The sequence below is a fragment of the Tamandua tetradactyla genome, chromosome 3 (assembly GCF_023851605.1).
Source record: "Tamandua tetradactyla isolate mTamTet1 chromosome 3, mTamTet1.pri, whole genome shotgun sequence".
Classification (NCBI taxonomy): Eukaryota; Metazoa; Chordata; class Mammalia; order Pilosa; family Myrmecophagidae; genus Tamandua; species Tamandua tetradactyla.
This window is the reverse complement of record NC_135329.1, coordinates 40,837,914-40,859,076: the sequence shown is the minus strand read 5'-3', so window position 1 is coordinate 40,859,076 and position 21,163 is coordinate 40,837,914. Positions and strand designations below refer to the sequence as shown.

The following is a 21,163-nucleotide window of genomic DNA, read 5'->3' as shown; positions in this document are numbered from 1 at the left end:
GAATCTAACTAACACATGTGCTTTGAAATTTATTGCTTTTATATATATAATATGTTATTTTTTCACAATAAAAAAATTTTTTTTAATTTAAAAGATTCAATGAGAAATAAATAAATAAATAGGATAAGGTGTTTTGGATGTTTTTCATGGTTTTTTTTAATTTTTATTTTTTTTCCTTTGGAGTAATGAAAATGTTCCAAAATTGACTGTGGTGGTAAATGCACAGTTGTATGATGATACTGTGAGCCATCAGTTGTACACTTTGGATGATTATATAGTATGTGAATATAGCTCAGTAAAATTGCATTAATAATGCTTGGAGAAAGCGACCAAGTGCCTGGCACATAGTATGAATTACATTAATTTCACTGTTATCATATTTTAAAAGGTCTTTCTAGCATTTCATGACCTAACTTACTAAGGCAGAGGTCCCTTATCCAAAAGCTGTCTGCTTGTTCCACTTAGGAAGCTTTTGATGTGTTCCATTTAGGAAGCTTTTGAAAGCACATAATTAAAAACATGACTACTATTGGCTTAAAGCATAAGGCCAGATAGTGCTTAATTGAGAAGAAATCAGAGGAAGATGGAACCCGGCAGGTTCAGTGGATCAACTGTGTTAGGAAACTAGGTCAGCATTTCAGGAACGCTCTGGACAGGCTGGCGTTAATTCTCCAGCTGGCTGCAAGATGGCTGCTGCAGCTCCAAACAGCTCGTTCTCAGAGAAAAGCAGGCAAAGGCATGAAAGAATGGTTTTCAATTTTTATGAGAAACATCCTTCTCGGAAGCCACCCAGCAGAGTTCTCCATGGATTCATTGACTGGAGCTGAGTCACATGGATACATTTAGCACGAGGGAGGTTGGCAAAGCAATTATCTGGCTTTTGGAGAAAGAGGTTGAGAGGGATTGTGTGGGGCGACCAGCAGTGTTTCTCATGAACAGTTATGTGTTAATATGGCTTTTTCCTTGAAGCATGTAATTAGGGAACGAGCGTGCGTTCATCTCCAAATGGTAGTAAGAGAACCTTCCCTACCCTGCTACTATACTTAAAAGTCAGATGAAACTTTTACTCTAAATATAAAATAATCTGGAAGGAAACCATTTTCTGAAATAAAGTAATTAATTTTGAGATGATATAAAATGCATACTGAAAACATTAGAATAAATTTCATTTTGTAGAAGGAATACTTTATACACACACACACACACACACACATCTATGTCTAATGTTGTTTACAATGTTCCATTTTCCAGTTCATGCAGGGGAAGAAAGATTTTTACATATACAAGCTATGCCTGTCAGTTTCCATTTATAAAAGTGAAAAAAATGCTTTCTGTATTAGGAATGAACACATTCAGCATGAAAAAAAAATGTTTCATAGTATTTCTCCTTAATGCAACCTACATATAATCTTTCCTTTTTTCTGAGGTGACAGAGACAAAGGAGATAGTTTACTCTGTCTATATTTCTAAGTACATTTATATGGATCTAAATAACAGAAATGAAGGGCCTGGTTAGGTATATATTTTCTGTTATGTAAATTTGGTTTTATAATGGTCTAAAGTCACAAAACAGGTTTGTGAACCTACTATTCAGCAAACACCTCTGGAATAATTTGCAAATAGAAAGAAATAAGTAGAATACAAGGGAACCTATTATTCTCTTTCATGTAATTACATTTTTTTACTCTTATAGCATTCCAAACTAAGTTTCTACTTAAGCAGACAGGAGTCTCTAATGCATGCCTCATTTAAAAGGCAGGAATCTAGACAAAAAATATTTTCATGTTATGCTAGTAAACTTTTTATAATTTCCTTTTAAATTTTCCAACCTGTCACCAAATATATACGAAAATATTTTTCAGTCTCTGACAGCTAGGATGTCAAACTAGGAATTATAATTTGAAAGAATAATTGAAAGAGCTTTTAAGCAATTTAAAAGCAATATACAATTCCCAAAGAAAGCAAGGAGAACGTCATGGAGAGAGAGGGGCCTGGGTAGTTCCTAAGCCATGTGTATTTTGTGGCTGAAGACAACATGGACTCCTCTTGACAAATCTTGATTTCATCTCGCAATCTCAGTTCTTTATTCTCCCTGTCTAGCATTTATTAAGATGGCTGGCTTTCCAGGACAGCACAGTATAATCGAAGGGTACTTTTTTCCTATTAAGCCTGCCATGGCTGAGGTTTTTCAACTATTTAAAATATACGTGGAGCAGGATTGCATCTTTTGGGCTTCTGCGTCTGTGACTCAATAACTGTTATGTTGGGATGAAAAGCATAAATTCTGGAGCAAGACAGCTTGGATAAAGAGTCTGACTCTGCCATTTGTTCTCACTTCTTCATATGTACAATGAGTATTCTTAACAGACCTATATTGATAGGATTAATATAAAGATTAAATGGTATCTTAGTTTGGCCAGGGCTGCTATGGCAAATACCGCACAATAAATTGGCTTAAGCAATGGGGATTTATTGTCTCATGGTTTTGGAGGCTACATGTTCAAAATCAAGATCTCTATAGACCATGCTTTCTCCCAGAGTCTGTAGTATTGTGGTGCTGGTTTGCCACAGGCCTTGGGTTCCTTGGCTTCAATCTCTTACCTCTGTTAAATGGTGACCTGCCTCTACATGTATCTGATTCTCTCATTACTATCGTTACTGCTGACTTCTGGCTTCTATGACTGAATGCATCCCAATTTCCTTTACTTATAAGGACTCTAGTCGTATAGATTAAGACCCACCCTGATTCAACTGGCTTCATCTTTTTTGAAGATCCTATTCATGAATGAGTCCACGCCTTAAATAATAACTTCAAGGGTCTTACTTACAAATTCATACCCACAGGACCAGGGTTTAGGACATGAAACTATCTTTTATGGGGACATGATTCAATCCCCCCAAAAATGGGTTTAGTGCAATACAAAATGCTTAGAACAGTATCAAGTAGTAAATGTTACCATTCATGATTCTGTTGGAAAGAAAATAAATCATATTATATTTCTTCAATGGTGACTTTAAGTGGCATACCAAATTTTTGAAGAAGGAGAAGGAAAATGCAGACAGTTTACATTTTCACAAAGACGAAAGTGAGGTAAACCAAAAGCCTTAGTGGAAGAAGGTATCTCCCTGAGGCTTTTCTGCTCATGCCCCAAAAGAGTGGGGCTTTCCCCATGCACATGACATTATAGTAAGCATACGTATAAGCAAACATGAAAATAAAGCAAACCATAGTGACATGGAGGACCATGGATGAGCCCAAATATTGACAAGGTCTTAGGATACTACTGACTCTCCCTGCTCAGTATTTTTGCTATTCTCACTGAATCTGCTCCGTTCAGGGTAGGGGACAATCAGGTAATTGCATATGTCCACTGTCCTGCCAATCTTACTGGAAGTCTGCATGGGATCTAAGGAGAGAGGAAAGGAGACAGGTTGCTTCATTGACCCCTGGGTAGAGTCCCCAAACCTGCCGCAGAGCCGCGTGCTTCCTGACACTTGCCCAGGACCAAGGAGAGTCAGACCAAGAGTCAGCATAAATATAAGAGCATCTTTAGATACCAAAATCAGAATCTGTTTGAAACTAATTTCTTTCTCATTTGTTTTTGTTTGTTTGTTTTTATTGGAGGAGAGGAGGATTAGAGCTGGAGTGTGTTACACATGTTATTTTAAAACAAAAATTATTTTTAGCAGAAATAATGACTTTCAAATACGTGATCAGTGGAGTTGACTTAATTCAGCACTTATAATTGAGTCCATTCTTTTTCCTGATTCCCATTTTTAAAGAAAGAAAATCACAAAGAAAACAAATTACACCCAGAGTTTACTTTGAAAAATAAGGAACATCTTTAATTACAGACTATGGAGTCAGAATTATCCACCTAATATTTGTATATGATTTTATATAAGGCCTATACAATGAATGGTATTTAATGTCCCTGGTTATGATCCACAATAGGAAAGCCCAATAATTCCTGTCCACATCACTCCATTTTCTGTTTAAAAATGATTTTTCCCTACAGTTTAGAAAGACTGACAACAAAAATTGGAATGAAGGGGTTCAACTTGCCAGAAATCTAAATTAAGCAGAAACTTTCGTCTGATAAACATCCTCAAGGTCTTTACTTATTTTTAACATTTTAAAAAATAGCAAGGAAGACTGGAGAGCATTGATTTTTAAGGGAATTTGTAAAGAAATAATCATGATAATAAACTTTGATTTCTCAATTTACCCTTTTTATTCACCTTTATTGCAAAATCTGGATACCCTTGCACAAATTTAAACTGAATATGATTCCTTTGTTTTTCTGTCTCTTATTTTTCTCAGTATGTAAAGTTGCAAAAGAGCTAATGTGCTTTTTATGAGACTTTCATAGATTTTTTTTTTTTTAGCTTAAATCCAGGTGCCGAGTTTGCTATTATGTTGTATGAATTACCAGTGCTTTCAGCACTTTTTTTCTAAGGGAACAATCCTAACTTCACTACTGGGCCATGAAAAGTCAGGTTTCATAGCAATTTTGTAAAAAGCCTGTCCTATTACTTTTTCTTTTTTTGTTGTTGTTTTTTTTGCAGGCCCCGGATAGCGAACCCGGGTCCTCTGGCCTGGCAGGCAAGCATTCTTATCTGCTGAGCCACTGTGGCCCACCCCCTGTTACTTTTGATGAAATTCACATCTGTCATATGAACCCCAAGAATATTTACATGAGGCAAAATTATCAATTAAAAGATAATTTCAGCTGCACATTTTCTAACAGCCCCTTAGTCTGGGTTCAAATAATCATTCTCCTCTGTAACCTTTCAACGGATGTTCGCAAAATGCCTTTTCTCTTAGTTTCTTCTTCTTCTTTTAATAGCCAGAGCTACCTGCAAGCTGCAAGTGACGTGCCTGGTGGTCACAACCTGGATCCCTCTGCCAACTACAACTCTCCAAAATTTCGCTCCAGGAACCAGAGCTACATGAGGGCTGTCAGCACACTGAGTCAGGCCAGCTGTGTGAGCCAGGTTGGGAATTGATATTCATCCTTCCTCCTTGGGGTCTAAGCTCAAAGGCCAAGTTGTAACAGAAACCTTCCCTAACAGTGGGGCACAAGCATCTCTAGTAAACATTAAGCCGAACATAAGCAACAATGAAGTTCCTGGCTGGAATTATTTTTGACTGATTAAAAACCCCTGAACTTTATTAAATGACTTTTCTCAACCTTTGTTACTCTATATCATTTTTACATTGATTTCATCTTGGCAAGGAATGGCTGACAAATTGGTCATCTCAGCCTCTTTTGTTGATTTCTTGCAGAATGTCTTCCTTTTCCCCCAGGACAATTTTTCTATAAAATGGGACCCAGGAAAGGTTATATGGTGATTTTGCACTGACTGAAGTTTCTTTTAGTGGAGTCTTTCAAAGCAACCTCTGAAGGTTTATGCTGTGGTATTCAGTGTCACTAGTAGAGAACTGAATTTGTCAGGCTAATTCTCAGGACGTTTATTTCTTGCTAGGTATTTGACTTACAAATAGGACACGTTGTTACCATGTGAATGGTGGTGATTAAAATTAGGGCTGGTCTCAACTACTAAGTGTCCCAAGGATATAACTGAGAGGACAAAACTAACATGCTTTCCTGTTTTGAACTTTTCAAAAAATACACAAAGACAAAATAAATATTAACTGTTAATTCTCATCATCATGTATGATAGGATAAATAATTTAAATGAGAATTGAATTTTCAAAAATTTAATTAGGTAGCTCACTTACTAGTTTTAATGGCTTTTAAAAACAGTGCTTAAGCTAACCTTGGGTTTGCAGGCTTACATATAATATTTTCTTCAATTTACTGTAGATTAAGTAATTAAGTAATACTTAATTAAATAATTCTTCACTTACTTAAGTGATTAAGAACATAGACTTTTGAGCCAGAGAGATTTGATCTATTTCTTCTACCTCTCATGAACTATTTGGCCCTGGAAAAATTCCTTAGCTATCTTTTATTTCACTTTTGTCATCAATGGAGGTAATAACTACTTCATCATTTTATAAGAATGGGATGATATAATACATGTAAAGATATCAGCAGAGTAATAAAATAAATTTTGGATAGTATTATAAAGGGCCTAGAACATAGGATGTACTCAGTAAATAATAGCCTCATTATTACTACTACAATAACAATAATAATTAGTAGTAGTAGTAGTATGTAATTCTGAGTACCAAAAGTCCTTTTGATGATAGATAATATTTTGAGGTTTTGGTCGCTTGCCAGGAGTTTAAACTCCTGAAGTCTTTCTTTTGCCACAGGATTTAAATTCCTCCTGAGATAATCTTTCCATTGTATAGTGTTTACCCAATCCAGAGGCTTTTTCTACTGAACTATCAAGATTTTTCCTGTGCCAAGCACAAGAAAGATGTTATCTTTTTAATCTAGTCAAATGCTCTTTTCTTTTAAAAACAGGATTAAGTCCCCATCTGCAGCAAAGAGAGTATCATTCACTCTTTTTTATAATAACAAGGAAATCAGGATTGTCCCAGCTTTAGTACTGAAAATCCCATGTCCCCAGAAGCTCCTCTGTCCTGAGCAAATATGAACAGTAGGTCACCCTGCCATTTACACACATACAAAAATAAATAAATATATTTTAAATTGCAGATTATTCCCAACTGGATTATTGTAATCATATAATTAATTGAAGAAACATTCTATTGCAGCATAGAGAAAGTCCAATGGAGAGATTAACAAGTTAAACAGATAAACCAAGACAGTGCTACATTTAACAACTTTTTTCCCTCAAGGCAGACTTCCTTCCTTAAAAAATGCCATATTCCCTTTCTATTGATATAACTAATTTACCAAAATACAACTTTTAAGGCAAATGAAACTCAACAACAAAGTTTGGAATGCAACTTTGCAACATAGAAATGCAAGAGGATTTCAGCACAGTTGTAAATAGTTCTTTTCTACTTATTTCATTCGCTTTCAAGAAACAGGTTTCAAGTCAATAGATACCCTACCCTTCCAATGTTCCTATCAAACCTTCAGAAGTTTTCTGAATTTCATAGTCATCATTGTGAAGAAACATACCAGCACTCTCAATATTGTGCTTTTGGTGAACCCAAAATCAGATCTGCAAAATAAGTCAGCACAAATATGGTTTTCTCAAGTCTTTTTTTATCTACAAAGATTCATCATTGCAAGTAGTAGTAAAGCAAACAGGTTGAATGTTTGGGAGTTTGTTCGTTTGATGACTTTGAAATTTAGAATTCTAAGTCATTCTAATGCTGAGTTCTATGAAATAAATTTAAATTGAACTCAATATTTAATTCTGAAAAAAACTTACTGTTAACTTGAAGTAATCCTGGAACATCAACAAAAGTGTGGGTTAAACCAAACTAGAAACCAATTTCTAAGAAGTCAATATTGAACCCTGGTAAATGTGGCCTAACAACACAAGAGAGAAGAAGGCGGTTTCAAGTAATAGGAGGATGAAATGTCTGGTATCAGAACACTTCTCTGGTTTTGAGATACTGGAATTTAGTAGATAAAGATGTTAAAATTTTTCTCTTTGTCTTTAAGACTCAATTTTTCCTCATGTGCAAAAATGAAATTAAAAATCTAACTCAAGGGCAGGCCATGGTGGCTCAGTGGCAGAGTTCTTGCCTGCCATGCCAGAGACCTGGGTTCAATTCCCAGTGCCTGTCCATGCAAGAAAAAAAAAAAATCTAACTCAAGTCTTGTGAAATTTGCTTATCTCTTGCTGTTTCTTGATTGAACTCATTAAACTCACCTTTGGTTTATTTTAGTTCATGAACCTGGGAGGTAAGTTTGGTAGTTTTAAGTGCTCTGACTGATATGATAGAATTTTTCAAATACTGAATGTTAGAATTGCATGTGGAACTAGCACCAAGAGTTTAAAAAGTACACGTGAAATTAAAAGTTCTTACTAACCAGACTGAGATAACAGAAATGCTCATAAAATTTCTTAATAAGGATATTTTATTAGAAGTGTAGGAATTCACATTAAAACTACTGATATTCCAGAACCATAAAGAGATGACTCACAACTGCTGCTGACATCCTCCTTGGAAGTGGTGGGCCATTTGGCTACGTATTCATTGTTGACCTTTCTGAAATTTAACAGTTCATCAATAGGTTGGACAGGCCCCCCAAACTTCATTGTTATTCTCAGAATGAAATTCTCTACAGTTTCAGAGAGCACTCTTGAATTTTTCTTGGGAGTTTGCCGCCCCATCTTAATCATAATTCAATGTTTTGTATTTTAAAAAAAGGAATTCTTATATTTTGCTAAATGTACAATTAAATGGGATAACGCCCACCTTTTTCATATTCTTTAAATAGTTCTAAATAGATCTTAAGAGCCTCTACGCTTCCCCCCAGTTGATAGCAATAATAATGATTAGCATCTACTGAAGTCTACTAAGTTCCAGGAACGGTGTTAAGTGATTTATGTCAATTATGGTAATCCTTGAATTACCCAAAGTATGATTATTGTCCCTATTTACAGATGCGTGCACTCAACACGTATTTACTGGTGCTCCTTCCCTGTGCTGTGCTGTATTGAGGGTTTAGAAATACAATGGAATAAAACACATAGCTGCTGATCTGAAGGCGCTTATTGGTAAGGGAACCAAGTCACAAAGAAGTAACCTGTCTGACAGTCAGTGGCAGAGCGGGGATTTGAACCCATGTCTGGCAGATCCCAAAGCCACCAACATTGAGAAGTAAACTGCATCCAGGAGCCCTTTGCTCATTTCCGGGCATCCAGTCCCCCTAGGTACTCAGCAAGGTCCTTTGTGATATCACATTCTCACTCTCAACATGGAAGTCCTAAAATCTAGGCCAAGGGAAGCACATAGTGTCAACCTGTCACTCCAGTAGCTCAAAGTGTTTCTGGTGATAGGAACTTCTTTTCACCCCTAATCCTCCACAGGCAAGCCAGAAAAAAAAAATTTGCTTCCTCATTCTCTTAGGTCACGAGGTGTCAGAGTATGTCCAAACCTGCATTAGCTCAGGTTCCAACTCCTCTACCTAGCTCCTCATTGTAGGAAGGAGATGGAGGCCTAAGGGGAGGGAAAAGAAGGTGAGAGTCTGAAGTCTAAAAAGTGCTGAAGAGTGAGCCTGGTAAAAGTGAGGCAAGAACATTCCAGGTAGAAGGATCAGCTTGTTCAAATTCAGAGGCCAGGGAGAAAGGGAGGCATGCTTTGTGATTCAAGGAATTGCATTATTTTTGTGTGACTTCATTGTATGCCTCCAATATAGAAATTTGGTGAGGAATAAATATGTTTGGAGAGGTGAACCCAGGCCAGATGATAAAGGTGAGCAAATTTTACTTTAGCTTTAAAAGCAGGGGACTAGTGAAAAAAGTGACAGATTTGTTAGATTGAGACAGAGGAACTAGGTGGGAGGCAGGTGTAGTGATGTGGCAGAGCAGGGGAGAGGAACAAAGCAAAGATGAACTGTAATGTTTGGCAGCAGGAAGATGAATTTGGAGTGGAAAATCTAAAAGGTTCATGATGAAATGGGGTGAGAGAGACATGAGGATGATTTCCAGGTTTCTGGCTTAGGCTTCTCAGTAAGCCCATAGTAAGAGGAAAGGGACGAGGCAGCGATCTGGAGGGGACAAATGAAGGCACTTAGTTGACCCTTTATAAATTTTATTCCTGCTCTTTTCTTCTCTGAGCTCTGTCTCTATTCTCTTTGCTTCATGTACCGTTCCCTCCAGAGAGCCTGAGCCCCTGCTTATCAATTTCATTAACAAGCATCCTCATATGATTATGCATGCTAACATATAGAAAATACAGCAGGGGATATACTCATAATATATGAGTAATTGGGTGGGGAGTCGTTCATCACACTTTTCATTCTTCCGCAATGAGTCAATCATTTGCCTAAAGCAGTTGATTTCTGCCCATGCTGAAACCAAGAACCTCTTACCCTTATGCCTTTGAGCATCTACACGTACCAGCCCAGATAGAGTTTTCCATTCTTAAAGTTCTCATGCTTTCTCCCACCCCATTCTCTTTAGCCTTGTTTTAATCGTGCTTTTCACTTTACTGGATTTCCATTTAAATCCTTAGGTTTGGCTCATGGCAGATGCAGGAGTCTTACTGTCAGGAAAAGCCTGTCTTCCATTGGGTCATCCACCTTAAGTAAAAACCTTCAGCTGACCTGATTTTCAAGCCCATATGCACAAACTAGAAATCACTCCACTACCCAAAGCCATGATAATTACTTTAATACTATTGACACTTTTAGGTTCTTAAGGTGACTCCATCTATGAAGATTAAATTACAGACTTGAAAATAATTACTTTATCTGCTAACCTATTAAATGAAGTGAGAATAATAGTATCCCAGGCTAAAGAAGAAAAAAAATTGCAGAATTTAGGTGGAAGCATCTTATTGCATACACAAAGAACCAATCCAGCTATTTCTTTTCTCTTTTGAATCTGGGTTTTTGCTATTATAATGGTGAGGGTATTAGCTTTTATGCCAGATTTGTGATTTATTTAATAACTAGTGGAAGCAGACTCTCACATCCTTAAAAATAACTGAAAGGTTTATACTACATAAATGTTTATTTTTTTAACACAGCCTCAATCCCTAGAGTTATCTATGCTGTAAATAGCTTGAAAATATGAGAGAATCATTTGGAAATAAAAGGCAGGAGGGAAGGACTAATATTTTAAACATGCACTTTATTCCAGATACTTCGTTAAACTTTTAAATGCACTGTCTCTCTTAAACTTAACAATCTAAAGCTTTTTCAGTACATCTATAGAATTTCATCAACATTTAGGGATTGACTATTTAACTTAATATTTTAAAGAAATAGCCCAATAAAGTGTTTCCCAAGCTTAGCAAATTTCTTCAATGCTGATTTCATATTAATTATTCTGAGCTATAAGACTGTGAATGAATATCATGGGTGAATTTTTTTTCTTTTGTAACATGGTAATGATAAAAAAAAATGGCAGGACCTGGCTATCAGTGTATTGTTATTATTCTAGATGAGTGAAGCCGAGATCAATGGGCAGTTTGAATCAGTGTGTGAATCCGTCTTTAGTGAAGTTGAATCTCAGGCCATGGATGCCCTTGACCTCCCCGGATGTTTCCGAACAAGGAGTCACAGTTACCTTCGAGCCATTCAAGCTGGTTACTCCCAAGATGATGAATGTATTCCTGCAATGACATCCTCCAACATCACCTCAACCATCAGGTCAACAGCAGGTAAAAGAGTTTCCTTTCTGACCTTCCTAGTGGAAAATTGGCAGGTATATCTAAGTTTTTATCCTAGAAGAATGATGCACCTTTGCCACAGGTATAATTGACATATTTACACATCCCCAAACATTTGATAACTTTTCCAAATTGCATTCCTTATATTGTTACGTTTGCAATGGTGTTTTGAAGAACTTCTTTCTCCTAGAATGTAGTCTATTAATCAACATTGTTCTTTAAAATAATCAAATGTAACTTTTGTAAAGTATGGGGAGGAAATATTAAAGTGCTGACATTTGGAAGGTGATCGTGTTTTAAATGCCAAAGTTTAACATATAGTAGTGACTCCTGTGCATCTTCTTAGCAGTGTCCAGCCTGAATATCTGTTGCATAACCATAATTCATGGCTGCAGAGCAAATAAATCATTAATGTAAATTCACTAAGGACTCTGAGAATTCAATGTCATAATTTCCTGCAGTTCTTCTGAAAAATATATCTACCTCTTTGAGAATGTACCACCTAAACTAAATATCACTGCCTAACATTTTATTGCACTATTATTTATATAATGCAATGAATATATATGCACTTGAGAAGTCCATAAAACATAGCAAGCAATAAAATGTGTCATGTTACATACAAAGACTAAGATGATAAGCTATGAGATAGTATTACATTGAAGATTGAGGTGATCTGAATATCATAAGATCTAGATTACTGCAGAAGTTTCAAAGGAATTTAAAGGACAGTGCTGAGAAGAACTTGAAAGAACTTTGTTTAGAAGAACTAGCATTAGGGATCAAGAGACAGGTAATTGGAGGTGGGTGAAATAAAAAAAGGAAGCTCAAGAAAGAATGTCTCATTATACCCATATGTAGAGCTTGTTTTGTTTGAATGCTAAAGTTAACAAGAATTTTACAAGTTTATAGCCAGTGTGTAAAATAGACACTATCATTATACTTTGGTAGGAAATTTTTTGACACACAGTCTATAGAAGGGAGAGAAAATTCAAACATTGTTTCACTATGTCATGACTATAAAATCTTGGGACTATCCACTTTTTCGACTTTCAGTTTAGTAAAGTGTTCAAAAAAAGTAGCAATTATTAATCCTTTATTCACGTTAGTGTAAAGATGATTTTTTTAAATAAAGCTATAAACATTTAGTGTTCTTTTTATTTTGTTTGGTGGCATCTGAGCAGAGGGGATATTCTCTGACTACTAAACCATGGGACCTTGTATTGGTTAGGGTTCTCTAGAGAAACAGAATCAACAGGAAACACTCGCAAATATAAAATTTATAAAAGTGTCTCAATGACCGCAGGAACACAGAGTCCAAAATCCCCAGGGCAGGCTGTGAAGCCGACGATCCCAATGGAGGGTCTGGATGAACTCCAAAAGAAAGGCTCGCCAGACGAAACAGGAAGAGCCTGTCTCTTCTGAATCCTCCTTAAAAGGCTTCCAGTGATCAGATTAAGCATCACTCATTGCAGAAGACACTCCCCTTTGGTTGATTACAAATGTAATCAGCTGTGGATGTAGCAGATATAATCATGATTTAATTCTATGAAATGTCCTCTTTGCAACAGACAAACCAGCACTTGCCCAACCAGACAAATAGGTATCACCACTTGGCCAAGTTGACACATGAACCTGACCATGACCGACCTTCATAAAAGATGGGCATTGGATCATGGCATGCTCTATTTTCTATCGGATCATGGTATGCTCTATTTTCAAAATACAACTTTATAGAAGTGGAGAAGGTGGTGCCATAGTTATGTTCCACGTGAAGTAGCCAGGGCTGAAGATATTACCAAGGTGTGACGTAGGGGGCAAGTTGTGTCTGATGGAGTCTTAGTGTCTGATTCTCCCCTTAGATGTGTTGTTCTTGTGCCTTCCCCTGGTAAAATCAGGAATCACCTCTCATGTTCTGCCCCTTTGTGAAAAAGAAGGGTGAAAATAGACCAAATTTGAAAACACAGAGAAGAAAGGAGCTTCACAATCATGGCATTTTTAATTAAAAAAAAAAAAAAAAACACTTGAAGAGATCATTACTGATATAGTCAATAAATATTTGTGGTATATCTGTTATGAGCAAGCATCAATTAAGCACTTTTTGCTCTTCAGCAAAGCTTTGAAACAATAATTTCCCTGTAGAAAAGAAAGCAGAGATATCATGGAGAAAATATAAGAACAAATGCTGAACTCAAACTCAAATTCTAATTATGTGTATAATATTTTTACCAAATACAGTCCCAAAATATACACACCAAATAAATTACCAAAAAAAAATTCTGTTCAAAATTCTAGGGCGGGCCACGGTGGCTCAGCAGGCAAGAATGCTTGCCTGCCATGCCAGAGGACCGGGGTTCGATTCCTGGTGCCTGCCCAGGTTTTAAAAAAAAAAAGATTCTATTGAATTTTGGCTTAGTTATTTAATCAAAATTTCATCTAGACTATGTAAAGAATACCAATAGTTAGGGAATGGTCTGAGAATCAAATAACAGAAGAAATTTAAAAATACTGTGAAAAATATTTAGCACTGTCAAATTGGAGGTTGCCATTTTGAAGAAATATAAGTACAGATTAACCACTAATTATTCCATTTCCTTCTATAAATATTATAGAATTTATGATCTTTCTTTACTAACTAGAATTGAGATGATGTGCAACAACAGTCTTTAAGAAAATAAGGAAAAATACCAAAGAAATGAAAAGTCTCCATCTGGAAAATAGAGAAAACAAAGTAGAAAACTTAAAATGTATGCATGTATGTAAATGCCCCCAGGGTTGTTATAGTTGAGCTTCAAATTTGATCCAGAGCCTCTTGTCATGAGGCAAAAATGGATTTCAATAATTGTGTATTTGAATACTTGAAAATCATATATGATACTAACATTTAAATAGCTATTCTTTGCTGAGATATGTATATACATGTGTGCACACGTATTTGTGAGTGTGTCTGTGTAGAGAGAGAGAAATTATTTTTTTAAAAAGGATTTTATGTTTCTAAAACTAGCTCTTGAAAATAGGTTTTAAAAAGTTATTTTTTAAAACATCCCAAGGTGATATTTTAAAGAATAACACTAATTTCAACATTTCTTTTTGCATATTTTAAAAATAAAAGTTGATAGTATTAGTCTCTTCTTGTATAAATACTGATATATGATTTTAATATTTATATACTGATGAATTAAATATCAAATGCATGTGTAAAATATTGTTTATTAACATTTAGAAATATGTATTAGACATTCTATTTTAAACATTAACAGGGTAATGTTGACAATGAATGCTTTGTTAGTTTTAGGGGGCACAAATGCACCTCTGCTTTTTCATTTGCCCTTAAAGGCATATGACGATCCAGCTGAAACAAACTGTTTTAATCCAATCTCCAGGGAACCCAAAAAAGAATGGAATATAATGTTAGGCAATCTGACCCATGAGCATAAGTGTTTCTCCATCCTACTGTTTCTTTCATTAGGAAAAACGCTATGTATTGATTAGTGTCCTCTGGTTAAATGAAGTGGTTTTGAAAACATCTAAGTTTCATTTCACACATGGTTTCTTTCTCATCTGTGAAATGATTTATCAGATAGATTTACTTGTCTAAATATGTATTTCACCTGATTTTTCTAGGAAAGGAATATTATTGATATTGTGGAGGAAAATACTACAAAATTAGATTATAATGATTTTTCTCTGGGTCAAAAAATTTCTCGATATATGCCACAACTGATTCCAGGAGTCATTAAAACAAAGGGAAAATCAATACAGAGAAAAGAGCCTCAAATATATCGTTATTTTATTGTTTTTATTTGTATAGAACATGTCTCTCCAGCACACATAATAATTCCCAGTTTCTAAGACAAATATTTTCTAACACATTTAAGAAAAATATCTCTATTTTTTCTGTACTTGAATATTAGAGATATAGTAAACATTTTACTATGCTTTGATTTTTCTATACTATGATTTTCTTTCTGTTTAACAAAATCATTTAAGTTTACTTCTTTGTTATCCTGTCGCAACTTGAAGAAATATGACTATGTATTTAATCCTCTCATGTTTGATCCTCTAGAAATGAAAGATGGTGTTTTACTTAATTTAATTTTTAAATGATGACTAGATTTTCACATGTGCCTGGTAAAACTTTTTCTCAACAATTGAATGTGTTGCCTCTACCATCTTTCCGTAAATGACATGACTTGGTTTAGCCAAGTTACTGTGTAGTTAATATGCAAGTTTACATGAAGTGATAATGATAATTTTTAAGTTGAATTTGAAAATTAGAGAATTTTTTAAAATTGGAAGTAAAAATCAGCTGGACTGTTAATAAAAAGTTGTGGTCAGTAGAGTAAAGATGAAATCACAAAATACCCAGGAACATATCAAGGTTTCTTGGGCCAACAGGGAACCATTTGATAAATTAAGCTGGTGTTTCTAGGGTACTGCTTCACACCCCAGAATGGAAAGATTGTTTACTTTCAAAGTGAGGAAGATACACTTAATAGTCACCAGTTGGTAGGGTTGACACCCACCACATCTTTGCAATCAACTTTTACTCAGGGACCAATTGTCCAGTATGTATATTTTCCAAACCCTTTTGTTTCTCTCTTTGCCCTTACATATACCTTCTGGCGAGCCCATCATCATCCATTCAGTCCTGCCGCAGTTGTTGGCAGGAGAAAATAAAAGGAGAAGAAACCCAAATCAATACTCTTTCACATGGTCAAAATAAGATGCCTTAAATGGTGGTGTAGTTTGCAAGCTGCTGGGATGCAATATACCAAAAACAGAACAGCTTTTAAAAAGGAGAACTTATTAAGTTGCAAATTTACATGTTCTAAGGCCGTGAAAATTAAATTCCAAATTAAAGCAAGGCTTTAGAAATGTCCAATCTAAGGCATTCAGGTAAAGACCTTGATTCAAGAAGGCCAATAACATTCAGGGTTTCTCTCTCAACTGGAAAGGCACATGGAGAGCATGGCAATGTCTGCTAGCTTTCTCTCCAGGCTTCTTGTTGCATGACGCAACCCCAAAGGAGTTTTCCTTCTTCATCTCCAAAGGTCTCTGGCTGCATGGGCTCTCGTGGTTCTCAAGGCTCTAGAGCTTTTTCCAAAATGTTTCCTCATTTTTAGGATTCCAGTAAATTAATCAGGACCCACTTGCAATGGGTGGAGTCGCATCTCCCTCTATTCAAAGTATAATACCCACAATTGGGTGTACCGCATCTCTGTGGAGATAATCTAACCAAGTTTCCAACCTGCAATATTAAATAAGGATTAAAAGAAACAGCTGCCTCCACAAAATCATTAGGATTAAAACATAGCTTTTCAAACCAACACAAATGGGAAATGATTTCGGAAAAAAGTTAACTTGTCTTAGTTTGCTAGGGCTTCAATAACAAAATACCACATATTGGTTGGCTTAAACAACAGTTTATTTTCTTACAGTTTTGGAGGCTAGAAATCCAAAGTCAAGGTACCACCAAACCATGATTTCTCAAAAGTCTTTAGCATTCTGTGGTAACTTACTAACAATAAATCTCCACCTCCATCAGATGGCAATCTGTCTCATTGGTCTTCTCCTGTGACTTACTTACACTTGCATATTTTCTTTGCTGATAAGGAGTCTGATCATATTGGATGGTGCCCATCCTGTTTCAGTTTGACCTCATCTTAGTAGGTTCTTCAAAGATCCCATTTATAAATGAGATTCATCCTGGTGTTTATGACTTGAACATGTTTTTATGGGAAACATGATTCAACTGACCAATCGCTCCTTCCTAGACAGTGCATAGTGTGAAGTTTTTTAAGCCATAAAATCTGGAAATCAGAAGACCTCATTAAAAATGAATTACCCTCAGTTTTGTCACTGAAGTGTTAGGACTCTACATATATGCCAAGTTTCTGACATTGAAATTCTTGCTTACAGTACTATGCTCTATATCATTTGACCAGTTCTTCCCAAGTTAACAGCTGTATGTCATTGGCACTGTCATGTTTCCCAGCAAAGTAATTAAAACCATCAATGTTTGAATAAACAAATGAACAAAGAAAATTAACAAAGAAAAGTAACACATGGTCAACTTCTATTTTGAAGTTATAAAAAACTGGAATATGATAAAGAAAAATCATAGGCCAAATTAAAAGATCAAATTACTTAATAAACTTATATCCAATGTTTGACTCTATTAGGTGCTCTGATTGCAAAATCATTCAATTCCTGATCTTTGAGCTCAAATACCTTATAGCCTATAAACAATCACACACAAGGAAATCATCAGTAACAGCACCTAGCTTAGGTGCTTTGAAAAAATGTGTACAGATGGCTTTGGGAACCCAGAGGAAAGCTGGGGATACCATGGCAGCATCTACAATGACTATATGCAATGCAACTTGGGCTGAAATTCTAGAGATGGTAGTAGGAAGCCAGATAAGTGGAATGGAAGATGGGGGAAATCAAGTTGAAGTAAAAGAATATATGCAGCCCTAAAGTAATGAAAGAGCAAGACATTCCAAGTGCCAGCAAGTAGTTTAGTACATGGGAAGGGAAGGATGTCTTTTGAGAGAGAAGCCAGAAGTACGGCTAGAAAGAAGAGAGTTAAGGGTTCTTGATGACCCCTGTACATTACAGCTTCAGTGTTTGCACTTGCAAAATTTAGAGGCCACTGAAAGATTTAAACAAAAGAGGCACAGTCCATTCTGTACTTTAGAAACCTGATCCTGACAGATTATGGACGAGGACAAATGGTGGCAAGGAGACGCAGGAGGAGACTGCTCCAAATAATTCAGGTAAGAAGTGATGAGGGCCTGAACAAAGCAGGAGCAGGAGTGCAATAACGGATCGAGAGATGCTAAGTCCCCACATATGCCTGGATGGAGTACAGGGATGGAGCAAGGGAGCCTTTAGGAGAACTCTTATCCAAGTATTCATTTTGGCAAAAGATCAAAAGAGGAGAGGATTGGTAAGTTATGATCGATACTGATAAATCAGTCAAAGTTTCATCAAGAAATAGAAATCACTACAGAGAGTTCGAATAAAGACACCTTAATAAAAGGTCTGCTTAGAGAATGTATAAGCAGGTTAAGAAAACAAAGAGCTGATGAGTGTTTAGAAACCATCCTGCCTGAATGGCACCCTCAAAGTTGAAATAATGGTATGTAAATGTTGTCAGAGCCAACGAGAGCTGGACCCATGAAGGAGAGACCCCTGTCTGGAATGGATAGTTGTAGAAGGACATAGTTACTGTCAGATATGTGACATGGAAGCCTGAGTGGGACAGAGATGAAACACCCTAGCCACTCTGTCTCCTTCCAGTCTCCAGCTGATGCCCTTCATTGATCAAACCCAAAAGGGCACCAACCAGCAAGTAAGCAGAGTAGTTTGGATATGTTAATTTAAAGTACCTCTGAAATATTCAGATGATTGGATATACCAATCTGATGTTCAGGAAAAACATTTGGAATTCTAGACTAGAAGTACTGTCTGGAGTCATGAAGTCATTCCAAGGAGGAGGGCAACCCAGAGCAGAGGACTTAGAACAGAGTCCACAAGCATCCCCATAAAAATGATAAAAAGGGATCTTTTTAAAGGAGCAGCCATAGAAAAGTGGGGAGAACAGAAGAGAGTAATATCACAAAAGAAAAGAAATGGTTTCAATAAGGAATGTAACAATGTCAACCTCACAGCCAAGATAAGAACAGAAAGTTTCTATCTGGTTTTGGCAACATGGAGAGAATTCTGAAAAGTTTCTAAAAGATCAACCCTGAATTGTGAAGAGTAAAATCCCAGTCTTGGCCATGTCCCTGACCTCTGGGACAACTTCAGAACTATTTTAAACCTTCTTAGGATCCCCTAGGAGAAGCTGTTGGGGCTGATAAAGTCTCCAACAAAGTAGGTAAATTAGTTTTGTAGTACTGCTGTAGCAAATTACATATAAATTTAGTACCTTAAAGCAGCCCAAATTTATTATTGTACTGTTCTGCAGGTTTTACAGAGCTAATGTCAAAGGGTATGTTCCTTCTGGAGGCCCTAAGGGAGAATCCATTCCTTGCCCTTTCAAGTTTCTAGAGGTTTCCCATCTTCTTTGGTTCTTGGCCACATCTCTCTGACCTCTGTTACCATCACACATACTTCTCTGAATCTGACCCTCCTGTCTCCCACTTATAGCAACCCTTGTTTTGCATTTGGCCCATCCAGATAATCCAGAATAATCTCTCCATTTCAAAAATCTTAATGTAATTATGTATGCAAAATTCCTCTGTCCAGTCAGGTCACATATTTACTTGTTCTGGGGATTAGGATGTAGACATCTTAAAGTAAGAAGATTGTGGGGAAAGGGGGGATTTACACCAGTCTGCCTACCATAGATTTTCAATAAATAATGGTTAAGTGAATGAACGAATGAGTCATGAAAGAATGAATGAGATTTTTTCTGAGACTAGGCCAAATATAAAAGCTGATATCCTCTCAGACAGAACTGTGAGGAACCCATTTCTCCTCACGGCATATTAATCTTTATAATAAATTTGATAAATGATAAAAAGGGATCTTTTTAAAGGAGCAGCCATAGAAAAGTGGGGAGACCAGAAGAGAGTAATATCACAAAAGAAAAGAAATGGTTCATACCGATGATATAGAAGCAAATCCAGTCAAGATTGCTAGACAGGAGTCTTTCGAGAAGGATCTCATCTTGTGGCAAGGTCAAAGATTATATTTATGAAGTCAAGGTGTCTTTCTCCCTGCTTTTTTCAATATTAGACTTTGCCGAAATCATGTCTCCTGCACTGCATTGCAGCAAAAATCTACATTGTGGTTCAAGAAACCCAAAAATAATGACATCAGGTAGACAAAACTATTCTAGATAATGTCTTCCAAGCTGTCCAAGATTCTCAGTGGTTTTCATGATCACCTTAATTACTTTTTCCTCAGAAACTGCCAATGATGATGGTTTCCAGGAACCACTGAAGAACCTTCCCCAAAGTTCTTTGTTCTTAAATAAAGTTCAGGTCATCTCTTTAAAATACTCCCATTTCCTGTGTCTAAAATTTAGCAGGAATGTGTTCAAGATCAGGGCATTTTCCTCCTTTTTGAGTCAGGCTATAGAGTTAAGACCTTTGAAAGTTAGGAAACTTTTCCTAACTTTGCATCTAGACTTATATTTTAGAAGATGTTAAAATATGCAGCCTAAACATTTAGGGGATGAAAATATGTATGATTTTAATTTCCTTGATTTCTCTGAATTATAATAAAAGAATATTACTTTATTTGCTTGTGCTCTAGACTTTAGGATAAATTGATGAAAGAGTGTCTCTGCCCTCAGGGCCAGTGAGAGAAACTGTACAGAAAGCAATCTGAGCATAGTGGAGGGGAACCTAAATTTACCTAGCTAGGGGGCAAAAGAGAACCCCAAGGAGAAGTAGGATATGACAAGGAAGTCGGAATTGGGACAGGAAATGTTTGGACTGAGTTGTAAAGGGGGAATAGGATTAACCCAGTTTCCACTGGTGATTTCTAAAAGCACAGTATATAACATGCATCTCTAGAATGAACATGGTAGCAGTAAATAATATTTGCTTCCCAACTTTTACAGAGTGCTATGCATATAAATAGTGCATGTTTAGAAGGAACCTCATATGTAGGTTGGAATTGCCAGGTAAGAACAAATGTATTCATAATGATTTTCCCCAAGGATGCCTGCCTTTTCCTTTAAAATCACCTGTTTCTAGGCAATCCATATCTCTCTTGTAAATATCCACTTATCCACTTACATAGAGTAGGAAATAGTATAAATGCTGATATACTCCCTAAAATTCTTGAGAGTTTCAAGTCTTTTCTGTCATTGTAGAGATGAATTTGTCAAGGTCAATGAATTTGCAAATAAAACTGAAACTAGAAACACAAACTCCTGAAACTGAAATCCTCATTCAT

The 21,163-nt window shown here is 36.2% G+C and overlaps 1 protein-coding gene across 1 annotated transcript in view; it reads left to right on the top strand.

Moving 5' to 3' along the window:
* Window positions 1-21,163, top strand: part of DLGAP2 (DLG associated protein 2) — a 1,049,558-nt gene that overhangs the window by 954,510 nt on the left and 73,885 nt on the right. Inside the window, exons 8-9 of the mRNA XM_077153013.1 lie at window positions 4,851-4,998; window positions 11,014-11,233. Coding sequence (XP_077009128.1) covers window positions 4,851-4,998; window positions 11,014-11,233 — 368 coding nt within the window. The remainder of the gene's footprint in view (window positions 1-4,850; window positions 4,999-11,013; window positions 11,234-21,163) is intronic.